The sequence below is a fragment of the Anolis sagrei genome, chromosome 3, assembly GCF_037176765.1.
Source record: "Anolis sagrei isolate rAnoSag1 chromosome 3, rAnoSag1.mat, whole genome shotgun sequence".
NCBI lineage: Eukaryota > Metazoa > Chordata > Lepidosauria > Squamata > Dactyloidae > Anolis > Anolis sagrei.
Genome location: NC_090023.1, coordinates 190,219,271 through 190,238,122, shown reverse-complemented (window position 1 = coordinate 190,238,122; position 18,852 = coordinate 190,219,271). Strand labels below are relative to the sequence as shown.

The 18,852-nt window shown below is 41.0% G+C and overlaps 1 protein-coding gene across 3 annotated transcripts in view; it reads left to right on the top strand.

Moving 5' to 3' along the window:
• Positions 1–1,564: 1,564 nt before the first annotated feature.
• The window catches only part of INPP5A (inositol polyphosphate-5-phosphatase A), a 343,269-nt gene continuing 325,981 nt past the window's right edge, over positions 1,565–18,852 (top strand). For 2 of the 3 annotated variants that reach the window (XM_067465755.1, XM_067465756.1), the window contains exon 1: positions 1,565–2,318. In XM_067465755.1, coding sequence (XP_067321856.1) covers positions 2,244–2,318 — 75 coding nt within the window. In that variant the 5' untranslated portion in view covers positions 1,565–2,243. Of the gene's footprint in view, positions 2,319–2,953; positions 2,992–18,852 lie in introns of those variants that run through there. The other variant, XM_067465757.1, reaches the window with a different exon arrangement.

The following is an 18,852-nucleotide window of genomic DNA, read 5'->3' as shown; positions in this document are numbered from 1 at the left end:
GCTGCAGCCGTACCAATTGTTCTACTCACATCTGCATGTTTTCAAACTGCTAGATTGACATAAGCTGAAGCTAAGGTGGGAGCTCACCCCACTCCGCAGATTCGAACCATCCACCTTTCAGTCAGCAAGTTCTGCAGCTCAGCGGTTTAACCCGCCGTGCCACCCATATTTATATATGTGTGTATAATGGGAAATATTTCCCCTGACATTAAGTCTAGTTCAGTCTGACTCTAGGGTTGGTGCTCAACTCCATTTCTAAGCTGAAGCCCTGGCGTTGTCCGTAGACACCTCCAAGGTCACTACCTCTACCTTTCCGTAGAGGTGGTACCTATTAATTTACTCACATTTGCATATTTTCAAAATACTTGGTTGGCACAAGCTGGGCCTAACAGCGGGAGCTCACCCTGCTCTCCGGATTCAAACCGCCAATCTTTCGGTCAGCCTGTTCAGCAGCTCAGTGATTTAACCCACTGCGCCTTATATATATGTATACACAATGTATTTTACATTATTAGCATAGTACAATATTAGTATTATAAATTACTATATTGTACTATGTCTCTATACCACACCATCATTAGTAATATTATATATAATATATAATATTCATTTATTATATTATTATATTATACTTTATTTTTATACCAAAAATATATACTACCAGTATATTATGATATTAGCATTATATTATATTTTGTACTATATCATAAATTGTAGTATATGTACAATATAATATCAATAATATAATATAGAGGGAGCTCATCCGCCTCTCCCCGGATGTCAGTAAAATTCATATTCTCCAGGAGCCCCTGTTGGTGGGTTAAACTACTAAGCTGCTGAACTTGCTGACCGAAAGGTCGCCAGTTAGAATCTGCAGAGTGGGGTGAGCTCCCGCTGTTAGCTCCAGCTTCTGCCAACCTAGCAGTTCGAAAACATGCAAAAGTGAGTACATAAATAGGTACCGCTCCGGCAGGAAGGTAAGGGCGCTCCATGCAGTCATGCCGGCCACATGGCCTTGGAGGTGTCTATGGACAATGCCGGCTCTTCGGCTTAGAAATGGAGATGAGCACCACACCCCAGAGTCTGACATGACTGGACTTAATATCAGGGGACAATCTTTACCTTACCCCTGTTGGTGGGTTAAGCCGCTGAGCTGCTGAACTTGCTGACCGAAAGGTCGCCAGTTCGAATCTGCAGAGTGGGGTGAGTTCCCACTGTTAGCTCCAGCTTCTGCCAACCTAGCAATTCGAAAACATGCAAATGTGAGTAGATCAATAGGTACCACTACGGCGGGAAGGTAACTGCACTCCATGCAGTCATGGAGGTGTCTATGGAGAACGCCGACTCTTCGGCTTAGAAATGGAGATGAGCACCAACCTCCCAGAGTCGGACACGACTGGACTTAATGTCAGGGATCAGATGCTGGGATATAGGGAAATAGACTGGAACGGCCCTATCTTAATTCAAAGCACGTTTCTTTTACTTTCTTTTTTTTCCTCCCTTGAAGTGGGCCCCACTTTGCATGTCCCCTTTAAGACGAGCCGTGTCGGGCCCGTGACGTCAGGCCAGTGCCGCGGTTCTCCTCGTCGCCGCTGCCGCCGCCTCTCGGGCTGTTATTGCAGGCAAGAGAGAGAGAGAGAGAGGGAAAAGGGAGAGGGGAGGGGCCTTGGCTCCGCTTGCCTCGATCTCCCATTGCCTGCTTTTGCCTATAGGAGCCCCTTCTCTCTCTCTCTCTCTCTCGCCACCTCCTTCCTTTGCCTTCCCTCTCCCTCCATGCACAAGCAGCCTGCTTCTAGCCAAGGGAGGCACAGCAGCAGGGACTTCCCAGCCAGGAACCCACCAAAGGGGACAAACGGAGAAGATCCGAAGCCAGCAGAAGCAGCCGGGTGCTGATCCGGCTCAAGCCATGGGGAGGAGACGGCGCTGAGAGAGCCCCCCAAAGGGGAGCCTCTTGATTGGAGAGCACTGGTCCTCTTTGCAAGGCTGGGAGACTCCAGTGGAGGGATCCAGGAGGAAGAGGAGGACCCCCCTCCCCTTGCTCCCATCCCAGCAGAGCCCTCCTCCCAGTCTCACTCCACTTTGGAGTTGTGCCCCCTTCTTCCCCACTCTGAACTTCCTTTGGACTTGCCTGCAGCTCTGCCTTTGGGACTTCCATCCTCCTCATCCCTCTTCCTGGGCTACTGTCTCTTTAAGTAATCTCTCCTCATTGAGAGAGAGGCAACTATTTGGGGGAGTTCAAAGCCATGGCTGTGAAAGGGGCAACCACCCACACTGGGGTCTTGCTGGTGACAGCCAACGTGGGGTCCTTGTTTGATGATGTGAGTACTTACTACTACTACTACTACTACTATTATTATTATTATTAGAAACACAACAGGATGAGTCCACAGCAGACACTCTGCTGGCTGCTGTATTGGATCATATTATTAATATTATTAATATTAGTATTATTATGGGGTCTTGCTGGTGACAGCCAACTTGGGGTCTTTGTTTGATGATGTGAGTACTTATTATTATTATTATTATTTGAAACATAACAAGATGAGTCCACAGCAGACACTCTGCTGGCTGTTGGATTGGATCACATTATTATTATTATTATTATTATTATTATTATTGGGTCTTGCTGGTGACAGCCAACATAGGGTCCTTGTTTGATGATGTGAGTTATTATTATTATTATTATTATTATTATTTGTAACACAACAAGATGAGTCCACAGCAGACGCTCTGCTGGCTGTTGCATTGGGTCACAATATTATTATTATTATTATTATTATTATGGGGTCTTGCTGGTGACAGCCAACTTGGGGTCCTTGTTTGATGATGTGAGTAATTATTATTATTATTATTATTATTATTATTACAAACACAACAGGATGAGTCTACAGCAGACACTCTGCTGGCTGTTGTATCGGATCACATTATTATTATTATTATTATTATTGGGTCTTGCTGGGGACAGCCAACATGGGGTCCTTGTTTGATGATGTGAGTACATATTATTATTATTTGAAACATAACAAGATGACTTCACAGCAGACACTCTGCTGGCTGTTGAATTGGATCACACGTTGGACACTTCCCAAGTTATTATTACTATTATTATTATGGGGTCTTGCTAGTGACAGCCAACGTGGAGTCCTTGTTCAACGATGTAATATTATTATTATTATTCTCTTTTTGGGAATGCGGACTAGATGCAGTTTAACAGCCAAGGCTTCATGCTATGGAATGCTAGGAGTTGTAGTTTTGCATGTTGCCTAACCACAACAACCTAAAATGCGACAGCTCTGAGATTCAAACTGCATTCATTAATCCAATGCCCGCCCCCCAACCGTGGATACCAAAACCGTGGATACTGAAGTCCTGTGGTGCAATGTTGATAATCAAATGTATTGTTATACTTCTCTTTTTTGGGGTGCATCTACACTGTGGAATTAATGCCAAGGCTCCATGCTATGGAATGCTGGGAGTTGTAGTTTTGCATGTTGCCTAACCACAACATCCTAAAATGTGGCAGATCTGAGATCCAAATTTATTAATCCAATGCCCCCCCCCCCAACTGCAGATACCGAAACCCACGGATACCGAAGTCCTGTAGTATACTATGGTGCAATGTTTATAATCAAATGTATTATTATACTTCTCTGTTTTGGGGTGCATCTTCACTGTAGAATGAATGCAGTTCAACAGCCAAGGCTCCATGCTATGGAATTCTGGGAGTTGTAATTTTGCATGTTGCCTAACCACAACATCCTAAAATGCGACAGCTCTGAGATCCAAACAGCATTCATTAATCCAATGCCCCCCTCACCGCAGATACCGAAACCCGCAGATACCGAAGATCTGTGGTATGCAATAGTGCAATATTTATAATCAAAGTATTATTCTTCTTCTCTTTTGGGGTGCATCTACACTGTAGAATGAATGCAGTTCAACAGCCAAGGCTCCATGCTGTGGAATGCTGGGAGTTATAGTTGTATGTGTTGTCGAAGGCTTTCGTGGCTGGAATCACTAGGTTGTTGTGGGTTTTCCAGGCTGTATGGCCATGTTCTAGAAGCATTCTCTCCTGACGTTTTGCCTGCATCAATGACAAGCATCCTCACAACCTCTGAGGATGCCTGCCATAGATGCAGGCGAAACATCAGGGGAGAATGCTTCTGGAACATGGCCATACAGCCTTGAAAACCCACAACTACTCAGTTATAGTTTTGCTTGTTGCCTAACTCCAACATCCTAAGATGTGATAGCTCTGAGATGCAAACTGCATTCATTAAACCAATGCCCCCCAACCGCGGATACCGGAAGCCCGTGGATACCGAAGTCCTTTGGTATACTATGGTGCAATGTTTATAATCAAATGTATTATTATACTTCTCTGTTTGGGGTGCATCTACACTGTAGAATGAATGCAGTTCAACAACCAAGGCTCCATACTATGGAATGTTGGGAGTTGTAGTTTTGTATGTTGCCTATCTACAACATCCTAAAATGTGACAGCTCTGAGATCCGAACTGCATTCATTAATTCAGTGCCCCAACTGCGGATAGTGAAACCCGCAGATACCGAAGTCCTGTGGTATACGATGATGCAATGTTGAAACTCAAATTATTATTACAATTCTCTTTTTTGGGGTGCATCTACACTGTAGAATGGATGCAATTTAGCCAAGGCTCCATGATATGGAATGCTAGGAGTTGTATAGTTTTGCTTGTTGTCTAACTCCCAACATCTCAAGATGCGACAGCTTTGAGATCCAAACTGCATAAGAAGCCAGACTTTGAAACCACTAGGCCATTAAATGGAGCCTCCGGTGGTGCAGTGGGTTAAAGCACTGAGCTGCTGAGCTTGTTGATCAAAGGGTCGCAGGTTCGATTCCGGGGAGCGGCGTGAGCTTCTGCTGTCAGCCCTAGCTTCTGCCAACCTAGCAGTTTGAAAACATGCAAATGTGAGTAGATCAATAGGTACTGCTCAGGTGGGAACGGCGCTCCATGCAACCATGCTGGCCACATGACCTTGGAGGTGTCTACGGACAATGCGGGCTCTTCGGCTTAGAAATGGAGATGAGCACCACACCTCAGAGTCAGACATGACTGGACTTAATGTCAGGGGACAACCTTTACTTTTTTAGGTCATTAAATGCTAATCAGGATGGCCAGTGGAAACATTCACACCTACCTCCAACAGACAAGAGTTCTTTCTCCCACCTTGGACCTTCCACAGATACATAAACCACATTTTCCTAGTTTCCAACAGAACTCACAACTTCTGAGGATGCCTGCCATAGATGCAGGCGAAACGTCAGGAGAGAATGCTTCTGGAACGTGACCATACAGCCTGGAAAACTGACAACACCCCAGTGATTCCTGCCATATAAGCCTTCCACAGTAGATCAAACTGCATCCATTAATTCAGTGCGGATACTGAAACCCGCGGATACTGATGCCCTGGGGTATACTATGGTGCAATGTTTACAATCAAAGCTTGTGATGGGAATCAGTTTTTCCCCACACCGCGGATAGCTGAGTCCTTGGGTGCAGGGACCCGCGGATACGGGGGTCCGGCTGCACTTCCTCAGAATAGAAAAGGAGAGGGAGGTCTGTCTGCTTGTCTATGTCTGGGTGGGCTTTGGATGCGGTCTCCCCCTTGGTCCTAGCGCCCGTCCGATTCGCGGTTGCTTTCCCAAGCTTTCTCTCTCTCTCTCTCTTTTCCTGGGGATTGTCGCCTTGCACGTCAGAGCGGGGATTCCCTTTGAGCCGGGAAAGCGGAAGGAAGGCGCTGCTAAGCCTGCTTCGGACGAGCCTCTTTCGCCCTGCCTCTTGGCAAGGAAGGATGGGCAGAGAGGGCGAGAGAAAGAGAGAGAGAGAGAGAGAGAGAGAGAAAACCCTCCCTTCTTTTTTCTCCCTCCCTCCCTCCCTCCCTCCTTCCTTGTTTTGTTTTTACTTTCCTGAGTGGCAATAAGGGTAGTAGTGCTTGCAGAGTGCCTCCCAGCACTATAATCTCATAATCTTTCCATATTTATATTTATATATTTTCTTTTATTGATTTTTTTTGTTAGGACTACACCTCCCATAATCCCCAAAAGTAACTTTTCCCACCTTTAGGGCTGCATCTACACTGTATAGTCAATTCAGTGTAGTTGCTTTGGCTCAATGCATTGAAATCATGGCACTTGCAGTTTAGCTTTCTCTTACAAAGAGTATTGGTGCTTCACCAAACTACCAATCCCACAATTCCAGCGAGCCGTGACAGCCAAAGTGGTGTCCAATCTGCATTAATGCTACAGTATAGATGCACCCCAGGACTCTTTCCCATCATCTTTCAACTCTAACCACTTTTTCCGTGTGTGTATACCTTTAAGTCTCCTGTCAATTTATGGCATTTCATAGGTTTTTTTTTCTTGTAGACAGTAGTTTATTCAATTTAATGTGTTGTTGAAGGGAAAATATATAATATGGAATAATAATAATATTTGGAATACAATATTAATATGGAATTATAGGCCCTTTCAATGCTGCTAGATCCTGGGATATAGGAAAATATGTAATATAGAATAATAATAATAATAATAATAATAATTGGAATACAATAATAATATGGAATTATAAGCCCTTTCAATGCTGCTAAATCCAGGGATATAGGGAAATATATGATATGGAATAATAATAATAATAATAATAATAATATGGAATACAATAATAATATGGAATTATAGGATAGGCCCTTTCAATACTGCTAGATCCTGGGATATAGGGAAATATATAATATGGAATAATAATAATAATAATAATAATAATAGTATATGGAATGCAACAATAATATGGAATTATAGGCCCTTTCAATGCTGCTAGATCCTGGGATATAGGGAAATATATAATACTAGCTGTCCCCTGCCACGTGTTGCTGTGGCCCAGTCTGGTGATCTGGAAAATAAAGTAATGAGAAAGAGTTGGTTTCAAATATATGTAATTTCTTTATGCTTGTGGGTAAATAGTATTTCATGTTGTTTCTTTGTCAGTGTTGATGTGGAGAGTGTCTGGTTTGCCTACTCTGGAACATGCAACATAGAATTGTCCTTCTTTAAGGGTCCCTTTCAAATCTATGATACTATATCTCTCTGTGTGTGAATCATATCTATCTATATCTGTGGCTAGATGGCTCTTTGTCAGGAGGGCTTTGATTACGTTTTCTTGCCCTGGTGAAGGGAGTTGGACTGGATGGCCTTGAGTTTTTTCTGTTAGTCATGGGGTTTCTGTGTGGGAAGTTTGGCCCAATTCTGTCATTGGTGGGGTTCAGAACGCTCTTTGATTGTAGGTGAACTATAAATCCCAGTAACTACAACTCCCTAATGTCAAGGTCTATTTCCCAAAACTCCATCTGTGTTCATATTTGGGCATATGGAATATTCGTGCCAAGTTTGGTCCAGATCCATCATTGTTTGAGTCCATGGTAGTCTCTGGATGTAGGTGAACTACAACTCCCAAACTCAAGGTCATTGCCCACCAAACCCTTCTAGTATTTTCTGTTGGTCATGGGAGTTCTATATGCCAAGTTTGGTTCAATTCCATCGTTGATGGAGTTCAGAATGCTCTTTGATTGTAGGTGAACTATAAATCCCAGCAGCTACAACTCCCAAATGACAAAATCATAATTTTTTGAGTGATGGTCACTCCTTGTGTTGTGAGACGTTTTGTTGCCAAATTTGATGTGATTTCGTTCATTGGTTCTTTTGTTTTTTAGGTACTCATTATGCACAGAGCATTTATATATATATATATAGATGGAATAATAATAATAATAATAATAATAATATGGAATACAATAATAATATGGAATTATAGGCCCTTTCAATGCTGCTAGATCCTGGGATATAGGGATATATATATTATGGAATAATAATAATAATAATAATAATAATAATAATATGGAATACAACAATAATATGGAATTGTAGGCCCTTTCAATGCTGCTAAATCCTGGGATATAGGGAAATATATAATATGGAATACAATAATAATATGGAATTATAGGCCCTTTCAATGCTGCTAAATCCCGGGATATAGAGAAATATATAATGTGGAATAATAATAATAATGGAATAATAATAATATGGAATTATATTTCTCTTCACAGACACCAAAAAATCCCTTAAAAGAGAAAAAAATCCATTATATAATGTCTTTCGAATGATAAATGCCAGTAGGCTCTTGAATCCCTGATGGATCACATGCATGCCTCTTAACTTCTTAACCATCCACTTGATCCTTGTGGATTTTTTTTATCTAACTGTATTGGAAAACAAGTTCAAAATAACTTGAAGAGAGGGACAAAAGTTTGACCTCTCAAATTAGATCTCCAGTGGTTCCTTTGCGTATCAAACATAGTTTGGTGTCCCAAATGAGCCTCACAGAAGTACTGGGCGACCCATTTTAGGACTAAATCTATCTTTGCTAAGAATGGGTCAGACTTTGAGCGTTTGGAGCAGTGTTTTGATTTTGACAGTCCAAACAGAGATGCAACACAAAACCGACATTTGCATTCATGTTTATGCCTTGTTTCTTGTTTGCTTTTGATTCAACCGGTGTCTGTTTTTTACTGCAAAGAAGACTGGATAAGAAAACACTGTAGTTAGACAGGGACAGGCAGTTTACCCGTTTCTAATATTCCTTCTGTAAAATTGTATTTGAAAGGGGGAGGAAAACAGGAAGATAGGTTAAATTAGCAAAATGATAGCTTCAAATAATAATAATAATCATCATCATCATATTTATTTATACCTCGCCACCATCTCCCCAAATGGGACTCGGGGCGGCTTACATGAGGCCAAGCCCAATAATAAAATTACAATAGAATGCATACAACACAACAAAAATAACAATACAATAAAATAAAGCAATAAAATAAATGAGCATAAGAACAACACAGGACAGTGCAAAATACAATAAGATGCCTATGTGAGAACTGGATGATAATTACAAACTGATGGTTCTGTGGACCATAATAGTTGTTGTTGTTGTTGTTGTTGTTGTTGTTGTTGTAAGAAATGGATTATAAAGTTAGTTTTTCTTCTTTCTCTTGTGTCCACACCTCAGTTTCTGTTTTGGTAGCGAATAGCAGGTGCAAAAATCGCTCTTGCTTGATGTTGGGAGTTATGTCAGTTTCTCCAAAGTATTAGTCCTATTTATAGCATGTTTTCCATTGCACTGTCCAAATCCGGACAAAAATTTAGAAACTAGTCCCACTGTTGGGCAAGGATGTATTTTCGGCATCTAGAAATTAAGAGTCTTTTAAAGGGTTTCTCTTGCACAGATAGAGGGGATCAAGTCCTTCTCCCCAAATAGTTTTTGTTGACGTGATGTAAATAATAATAACAACAACAACAATAATAATAATAATACCCTTTATTTATTTTCCACTTTATCTCCCCGGACGGACTCATTTACATTTTATTTATTTATTTATTTATTCAGAGAAGATTACATTACACATATGGGGCAAACATTCAGTGCCTTTTACCCACAATGACATACGACACAGACAAATGTAAAGGCCTTCCCCTTTTTCCATCTCCGGTGTTTGGAGGCAATGCTCAACTCTTGCCATGGGGAGATGCTCCAATTTTTCCATGCCGGGGATCCTGTTGTCCATAGACATCTCTGATTGTGTTGCCGGCATGTCTGCATATCAGCATGGCACCCCTTTACCTTCCCGCCAAGGCAGTACCTATTAATCTAATTGCATTGTATGCGTTAGAACTGCTAGGTTGGCAGAAGCTAGAGCTAACAGTCGGGAGCTCATCCTGACTCGTGGCTTTGAACTGCCAACTTGGCCAGCAGCTTTCCTGCAGCTAGTGGGAACAGTATTAGGGCAGCTGATTTGGCATCATGGCTTAAACTAAGTAAGGTTGGTCTGGTCCAAGCTTTGGTTAAGTAGACATCTGGTAAAGTTTATTTTGGTTTTAAGGAAACATGTATCATATTTAAACATTTAAAGTATTATGATACATCAGTTTTGTTGTAGTTTTATTAATGCTACCTCAAATGACCCACACATTGGTCCTATCTGCACAATTTAACGCAGTGACAATTTAACGCAGTTTGAAGCTAGCTTCAAACTAGTGGCAAGACAATGAACGCCCGAGAATGAGCACAAAAGAAAGTCTTTCATATGTATCAGTGCTTGTGCCGGCAGGACTACTGACAGAAAGGTTGGCGATTTGAATCCGGGGAGTGAGCCCCCATCTGTCAACTCTAGCTTCTCATGCGGGGACATGAGAGATGGTAAAACATCTGGGTGTCCTCTAGGCAGTGTCCTTGCAGATGGCCAATTCTCTCACACCAGAAGTAACTTGCAGTTTCTCAAGTTGCTACTGACACGAAAAAAAGAGATCTCGGCTTTTTCCAATCACAATCCGGCCTCAAATTTAATCCAGGATTTTCTGAGTAATAACAGTAATAACAAGAACAACAACAATAGATGTGGCTCAAGGCAGGGTACAACACAGTTAAAACACAATACCATTAAAATACATAGTACAAAGACTAAAACACAGTACTCACAGAATGTAAATTCAAAAACCATAGTTTAAAACTGACTCATTAGGCTTACCAATGTAATCATCTGCACAAGGAAATTGCTTTTTTCAGTGCTGGTTTAAAACTCACTTAAGTGGTCAGTGTAGACGTGCTCCTAGTACATTGTGGTCTCATAGAGTAAATTTAAGACTGTGGTTTATGTAGCTTGATGCCAGAAGTAAGATCCACATGATCAGTCCCTGACTAATTTAGAGAAAGGTGTCTTGCTTCCAAATATGTGTTCTTAGAAAGGCGGTTTTGGTTCTTAAATGCCTTTTCTTTAAGTGATGTGTAAAGTCAATACTTTACAAATGGAACATTTGAAAATAGAGTTTTGTTCTGAGATCATGCTTTGTCACTGATGCATTTAAAATACTAGGCATGGGTTGAATAGACACAGAATTGGAAGGTTGTAGCTATGTTTGAAAAATGGGACTCCTTTATGGTAAGTTATGTGGTTAGTGCCCGAGACTAGCCGTTTCCCACTTTCCATCCAGTATACACTCTCCACTTTCTCTATTCAAGAGGCAATAAATAATGTTTGTGCTCTTTTCACTTTCCATCATTAAAAAAAACCTTTCATTTCCTTGGTTTTCTTCAACTTAGCATAGTTTTAGTCAAATTCTTTTCACCATGACCTTTCGAACAAGAGTGAAAATCTGTTTCTTTGAGCAAGCATTTGTAACCACAGCATGACCAGAAAAACGCAAATCAGAAAATGAACTAGGAACGGCTAAGGCGATGGAACGGTTGAGGATTTGAACAAGAAGACATCGCTTTTATATTTTTTTAATCATTCATTGCTTTTATGGTTTTTAAATGTATTGTGATGTTTTTGCTTTTTATTGATGTATGTATTTTTATATATGGCATCTAATGGTTGCCGACTTATACGCCGCCCTGAGTTGCCTTCGTGCTATTATGGGCAGAATACAAATGTTGTAAATAAATAAGTCTGAAAAGTGTCAGGAAAAGAAAGCTTCCACTGCTCTCATTCTTAGAGGAAAAAAGTCTTCCTGTTGAACTTTCCATTAAGCTACCTTGGAAATATTAGAAATTAAAAAATGCTGTGGGATCGTTCTGCAAGTCCACTATCCTGTTTCCAGCAATGGTCAGCCGGGTGTCTCTGGCGATTTTACACACAAGCCATGAAAGTAACACCTTTCTTCCTCCCAATATGTCCCCAATGTCTGCTACTAAGAAGCAAAAATCGGAAAAAAAATGTCCCCCCCCCCCCCCCCAGAAAACACCAGCCATAGCCAGTGGCCGAATATTCTGGTTGGTTTTTTTTTTAATGTATGGCACAAATGTACAAATGTACCTGTTTCAGATTCTGCACACTCTTCACTATGAGTCATGCTGGCTATGAGTTGTACTCACCCAAAAGTATTTTTTCCAAGTTCTTCTGAAAGTTAGGCTATTCTTTGAATTGAATTTCTGTTTAGCTATCATTGCTAAAGCTTTAGTCCTGTATTTACATTTCTGGAAGGCAGTCAATTTGAGATGGTGGCCATAACCTCATGTCCCATGGCACTGTATTTCTTGATTTATCTATCTATCTCAAGAAATAAGGAATCGTAGGATGCACACACACACGTGTGTTTGTGTGTGCATATGCTCTCTTAAAATGTATACACAGCTTAACATTCTAAAACAAATGTTTTTTATTACTTACTTACTTAGGCGATCCCTCGTAGTCTGAGGCTGATGGTCCTCTAAGTGTAGTTTCCTGGTGGTGGGTCCATACGTGACTATTCTTGATCTGCATCTTCTCCTGCAGTGAGGGCATTGTTTTCCAGGTGGAACGCGGTCCTGGTCGGGGTCGGCTTGATGCGCCTTCCTCTTGGCATGTTTCTCTCTTTCGCCCTCCATTTGTGCCTCTTCAAATTCTACAGCACTGCTGGTCACAGCTGGAGTTCTCAAGGGCCAGGGCTTTCCAGTACTCAGTGTCTATGTCCGAGTTGTTAAGGTCGGCTTTGAGCCCATCTTTAAATCTCTTTTCCTTCCCACCAAAATTCCGCTTTCCGTTCTTGAGTTCAGAATAGAGCAACTGCTTTGGGAGATGGTGGTCGGGCATCCAGATAACGTGGCTGGTCCAGCAGAGTTGATGGCGGAGGACCATTGCTTCAGTGCTGGTGGTCTTTGCTTTTTCCAGCACGCAGACATTTGTCCGCTTGTCTTCCCAAGAGATTTGCAGGATTTTTTGGAGACGGGATGGGTTCCAGGGGTTGCATGTGATGTCTGTAGACTGTCCACATCTCGCAGGCGTATAGCAGGGTTGGGAGGACAATAGCTTTATAAACAGGCACCTTGGTATAGCTGCAGATGTCCCGGTCCTCAAACACTCTCTGCTTCATTTGGAAAAATGCTGCACTCACAGAGCTCAGGCGGTGCTGAATTTCAGTGTCAATGTTGACTTTTGTGGAGAGGTGGCTGCCAAGGTAGCGGAAATGGTCAACATTTTCTAAGCTGTATTTCTGGCATTGGAGAGGGATTGGCCGGTGACTTGGAAGAGCACTTTGGTTTTCTTTGGTTTTTTAATATCCCCTCCTTAAATGTATATACAGGATTAGAGAATAAATGAAGTTAAAAGAGAAACATGTTAAGTGAAGTTTGCAATTCTGTGCTTCAGCATTGCGAGAACTGCATTGGTACGCAGAGGCGACAATTTGAACAACTTACATAAAATTGTAATTTAAGATGGAATTCATCAATCTGATGAAATAATTACTGTAAGATTAATTGTTCAACTGGACTTCAAATAATCACTGTAGCTACAATTAGCAATTAAGAGTTGTACATGTTTGTGTCTGGAAGGGTGTGACATCAAAATAATAGTCTATAAGATTTTTGTCCAGTGCCAAATAGCTACGGAGACAGGCATTTTGAAGAACTGATATGGGGAGTTGCAATGTGTTGTGTGTGTATATATCTATATCTATATCGATACATAGAGAGAGAGCCCTGTTAAAGTTCTGCATATGACTTCTGACCTGAAGCTTGAGCATTCCTGAAATTCACTATCTTATGTATATTACATATCAGTCTCGCACCATTTGTAAAATGGATTCATACTCTGAGGAAGTTTTAAATATAACAACTTTGTTTTTAAAAATCACAACTTTGTTTTTAAAAATCACCCCATTTTAAGTTGGGAGCTGATTTTTCTTGTTTTGAAATTGGCTGTAAATGAGGTTTGTATAAGGGGGCTCACTTGGCGATATTCATCCTAAGAGGGTTTATTGAATGTCATGTTTCCATTGTGGAAGTCTGGTTCATCTCATATATAATTGTTTAAAAATCTCACCAAAAAAGAAAGAAAAGAAAAGAAAAGAAAAGAAAATTGGACATCCATTATTTCTCTTTTTTAAAATCTTTAGTTTTTTATCTGATGAAGATTCTGGAAAACTTAAGCAGTTCTGTAGAATTTTAATGACCTCAAGATATTGCCTTCTTGTGGATTTTGTGTCTTGTATAATTGTTTGTGGAGCTTTTTGCGCCTCTGAGCATTCAATCCTTAGTCCTAAAGTGGTTCAGGCTGAGTGCAGACTTAACCTTTCATTAAGAATTAGACTTCATTTGTGAAACCATCAAATCACAAAAGAAGCCAAAACTGAAGCAGAAATGGTGTGCGAATCGGCATCATGTCCCAAATTGACTGGGATGCCATTCTATTTATGAGGGTAGAAGGAAAAGTAATGCCTCTACCTCCGTTACTTAGGTTTGGATGGGAACATTTTAATAAATCAAATGCAGAAATAATCCTTAGAATGTGCTCTTTAACTACCACTATTCACTTTTCTACATAATCACCAAACAATTGGATAAATTTCTGCCAATGATGAACAAGTTTTCTGAAGCCGTCATGGAAGAAGTCAACACTCTGTTTCCGCAACCAGCGTCTCACATTTCTCTCAACATCTTCATCAGAAGCATGATAACCCTCGCAGATCTTCCTTTGTTATCCGGAACAGATGGAAGTCAGATGGTCCTAAATCTGGACTGTATGGAGAATGTCCTATGGTGGTGAGCTCCAGTCTCTGAAATTTCAAATCTGTGCGCATTCGTTTCAGGCGTCAGCATCCTGGGTGCCCATCATGCACAGATCTTGTGATAGCCAAGCAAAGCAATAATGTGACCCACACATTCTTGTGAAATGCCGATTATGCTTGAAATTTCTCTCAGAGTGATACGATGATCGTTCTGAATCAATCTGTCAACCTTTTGCTTGTGAAAGGACGTCCAACTCTGTTTGTCATGCAAGTCAGATGTTCCCACCTCAACATTTTTAAATTTACTCAATCAACGACGCACAGTACTCACATCAACAAAATAATCATAAACAGTTTGCATTCTCTGATGAATCTCCTTTGGAGTGACACCTTCTGCTGTCAAAAATTCAATGACCGCATGTTGCTTAAGTTGCATTGACAACTGTATGCGCAGGGTTCCATACTTCGCACTTTAACAACACAACTGTTCAATGCTAAGGCTTCCTGCCAAAATGGAACAGTAGAGGAGAGTCTACTGAACAAGCCAGTACCTGCCGCATACCGGTACTGCCATCTGTTAAGGAGTTATGAAGGTGGAGGCATTACTTTTCATTAAAACCCTCATACTTTCAATGGATGGAAATGAATATATCCTGATTCTAAACTGAAACCTTCTCCTGTTCGCCAGCTTAAGCTCTTCTCCCAATCTCCTTCTCCCATTCACCAATTTAAGCTCTGGACCAGCGGGTTTTGCATCAACAGATCTTGGCAACAGGGTCTGAGTTTGAACCAGAGTTTGCTGATCGCCGATCTGTATAGAAATGCCTCTGAAATGAGTGCCACTACAAATTTATGCTCTGCAACTTTCAAGGGTGCCATGGGAAAAAATAAAATGAAATGAACACTTGACAAACAAGTGAAATATGACTGGTGTGAGGAGTGTTCAGCTTCTTTAGTGTTGCCTGTAAATTGACTAGAAAGTTTCATTGCCCAGGAACATACTGTTCCCATCGTTATCTGGAAGGCTGGTAATTCCTAGCTTGCTGAACCCGATCTGAATGCTTCTAGCTACACAATCCCTTCTGGTTATTCTTCAGAGCTATTCCTTAGTGGGTCTGAAGGAATATATAATGCCATGCAGAGACTTCTAATCAAATGTTACATTACTTGAATGTGTAATTTGCTAGCTGCACTAGAATGAGAGGAATATAGATTGGAGTTTTCCTGAGTGAATGACAATCTGCTGTCATATAGATTTATTTGGCGTTTTCTTAAAATTCTTAAAACAAGAAATTGCTGTAGGACCGAAAAATGGAAAATAATTTTCACCCAAAAGAGCTAAAAATATCTTCATTATTTTCTCTATTTTCTTACTGTTGGAATTAAGAGTGGAAAATGAGTAGTTAAATATCTGAAACGAAGACAATTATTGGGCAATAATAAGATAATAATTGCTCATTGGAGGGAAAAATATTAGAGGCAAAGAGGAAGTACTTTGGCCACATCATGAGAAGGCAGGAAAGCTTAGAGAAGACAATGATGTTTAGCAGGATTTTGTTTTTCGGGGGGGGGGGGGGGGGGCTGAGTCTCAGTGAAAGAGGGTTTACCCTAGCAAACCTTTTGTATCGTTACCCCAATACCCCCATGCATATGGGCTATATTGAGCATGGGGATCAGAACATGATATGAATAAACATAACAGTCTAAATAATGTACCAGTAAGGCCTTCTCGCGTACCACCATGAGAATTTGGGGGGGGGGGGGGCTGAAGCCCCCCAAGCCCCCCCCCCCCCGGCTACATGCCTGATGCTTAGGAAAATGAAAGGAAAAAGGAAGCGGGGCTGACCAAGGGCAAGATGAATGGATGGCATCCTTGAAGTGACTGGCCTAACTCTGAAGGAGCTGGGGGTGGTGACGGCTGACAGGGAGCTCTGGCATGGTCTCGTCCATGAGGTCACAAAGAGTCGGAAGTGACTGAACGAATAAACAACAGAAAGACAATAATAAAGGAACACAGTAATTGGGAATGCATTCCCAGCTGGACCATGATTTCATGAAACTGGATACAACCAAGTGCCTCAATTCTGGTCCCGGCATACCATAGTAGCATTGGAGGACCTAGAACGGGGGGGGGGGGGGGGGGGAGGGGGGTCAAACTAGTTTTCATGGAGGGCCACATCAGCCTTGTGGTTGCTCTCAAATGGCCATTTGTAATTGTAAGGCTGTATAAATGTAACAATGTTTACCTGACATTGAAAGTTTTGAGGGTCACATATAATGACGTGGCGGGCCAAATTCGGCCCATGGGCCTTGTATTTGACATGTGTGACCTAGAGATTTCTTGGTATGTATCCTGCCTACTAATTGGGTATGTCTTCCATTAAATTCTTACGATAATTTCCAAGGATCAAGCATGTCAAACACACATGTCGAACACAAGGCCCATGGGCCGAATCCAACTGATCATATTTTATTTAGCCTGAAAGGCTTTTAATGCCAGGGTAAGACAGTTACATTTATACAGTCTTACAGTTACAAACCACCTTTGAAGCCAGGCATGAGGCTGATGTGGTCCGTGGTGAAAATGGGTTTGACACCCCTGATCTAGAGTGACCATTTCCCTTCTAGGCAAAGGTAAATGAAACCATGGATGTGGCTTCTTCAGTTACAGAGTCTTACTGTACATTTCTATGAAGTGAAATATAATCTTTTTTGTCATCATAAATGCAACCATTTGACATTTATAAACGAGTGGATGACTGCTTTAGTTGTTCCTTATTGGAAAGTGGTAGTCGGGGATTTATTAAAGTTAATTGCTTTTACTTTCAAATAGAGAATTGCTATTATATGAACAGATCATTACATTGGAAAAATGCGACTTAAGTTTTTGCGAACAGATCGTTGCATTGGAAAGATGCGACCACGCTTTTGTTTTACTTTCTTTACAAGTTTATTTATTTGCAGTATTTATATTCCACCATTCTCACCCCAAAGGGGACTCAAGGTGGATCACAGAACACATGTACAGCAAACATTTAATGCTGTTATACACTGACAAGACAGACAACTGTACTTAGATAGAGGTATATATATAGGCTTTGGCATCCTGGAGGCTGTACTTGGTTCTGGCCACTGGGGGGGGGGGGATGATGTCGCTCCATCTTCTCTGCCGAAGAGCTTTGTTCGTAACTTCCTTCTTGATTGAATCGATGGCATTTTTCTGGCATTTTCTTATGGTGCCTTGAATATCTCCCTGCTTTAAAGCAGTACCTATTTATCTACTCATATTTTCTTTTGAACTTCCAAGTAGGGAGAAGCTGGGCTAAAGGCCAGGAGCTCACCCTAAAATGGTCTTTGAACCGTCAACCTTTTCATTAAGTTTAACATGCTTCTGCTATTATTTCGTCTCATCAAGTGTTGAACAAAAGGATGTGCTCTGTGTTGGTTTTTTGTTTGTTTGTTTGTTGTGTTTATCCTCGGGTTGAAACACACACAGAGATCAAAATAGTGACTTGGAGGATGTAATGTGTGATTATTTGCATTACATCCTGATTTGTAAAAGAGGCAGCTCTTCCTCTGGGAAACTAAACAAACATTTGTCAGTCTCTTCTCTTCCTTGTGTCGGCTGCAGCTGCAATATGAAAGAGAATTGACAATCTATACTTACAATCCATTTGCATCTATCTATTCTGGGCAATGTTTTCTAATGAAAAGTTGAAGTACTTTTAACCTTCTCAGTATTTTGGGCTGCAAGTCAGTATTTTGGGCTGCAAGAGCTTATCGGAGTTCTAGTTAAAAACATCTGGAAGGCTCAAAATTTTCCACCCCATTCTAATGTGTGCTCTGGTTCACTGAAGATCTTAATTAGGTTTACATGAGAAATGAGATTTGCAGAAGTGCACAGATGGGTAACTCTAGCCAGTGTCCCTTAATTATAGAGGTATTTCTCAAATTCTTCATCAGAAGTCCTGAATTTACATGTGCTTTAATAGTATTTGTGCACTGTTCCTTTGATTACCATTGCAGCTCAAGTGTGTGTATATGTGTGTCCCCTGCCACCCATTGCTGTGGCCATGTCTGGTGATCCGGAAAATAAAGTAATGAGAAAATGATGGTTTTTAATATATATAATATATATTTAATATATATAATTTTTTATGCTTGTGGGTAAACAGTATTTCTTGCTGTTTCTTTGTCAGTGTTAATGTGGAGATTGTCTGGTTTGCCTACTCTGGAACATGCAACATATAATTGTCCTTTTTGGGGGGTCCCTTTCAAATCTA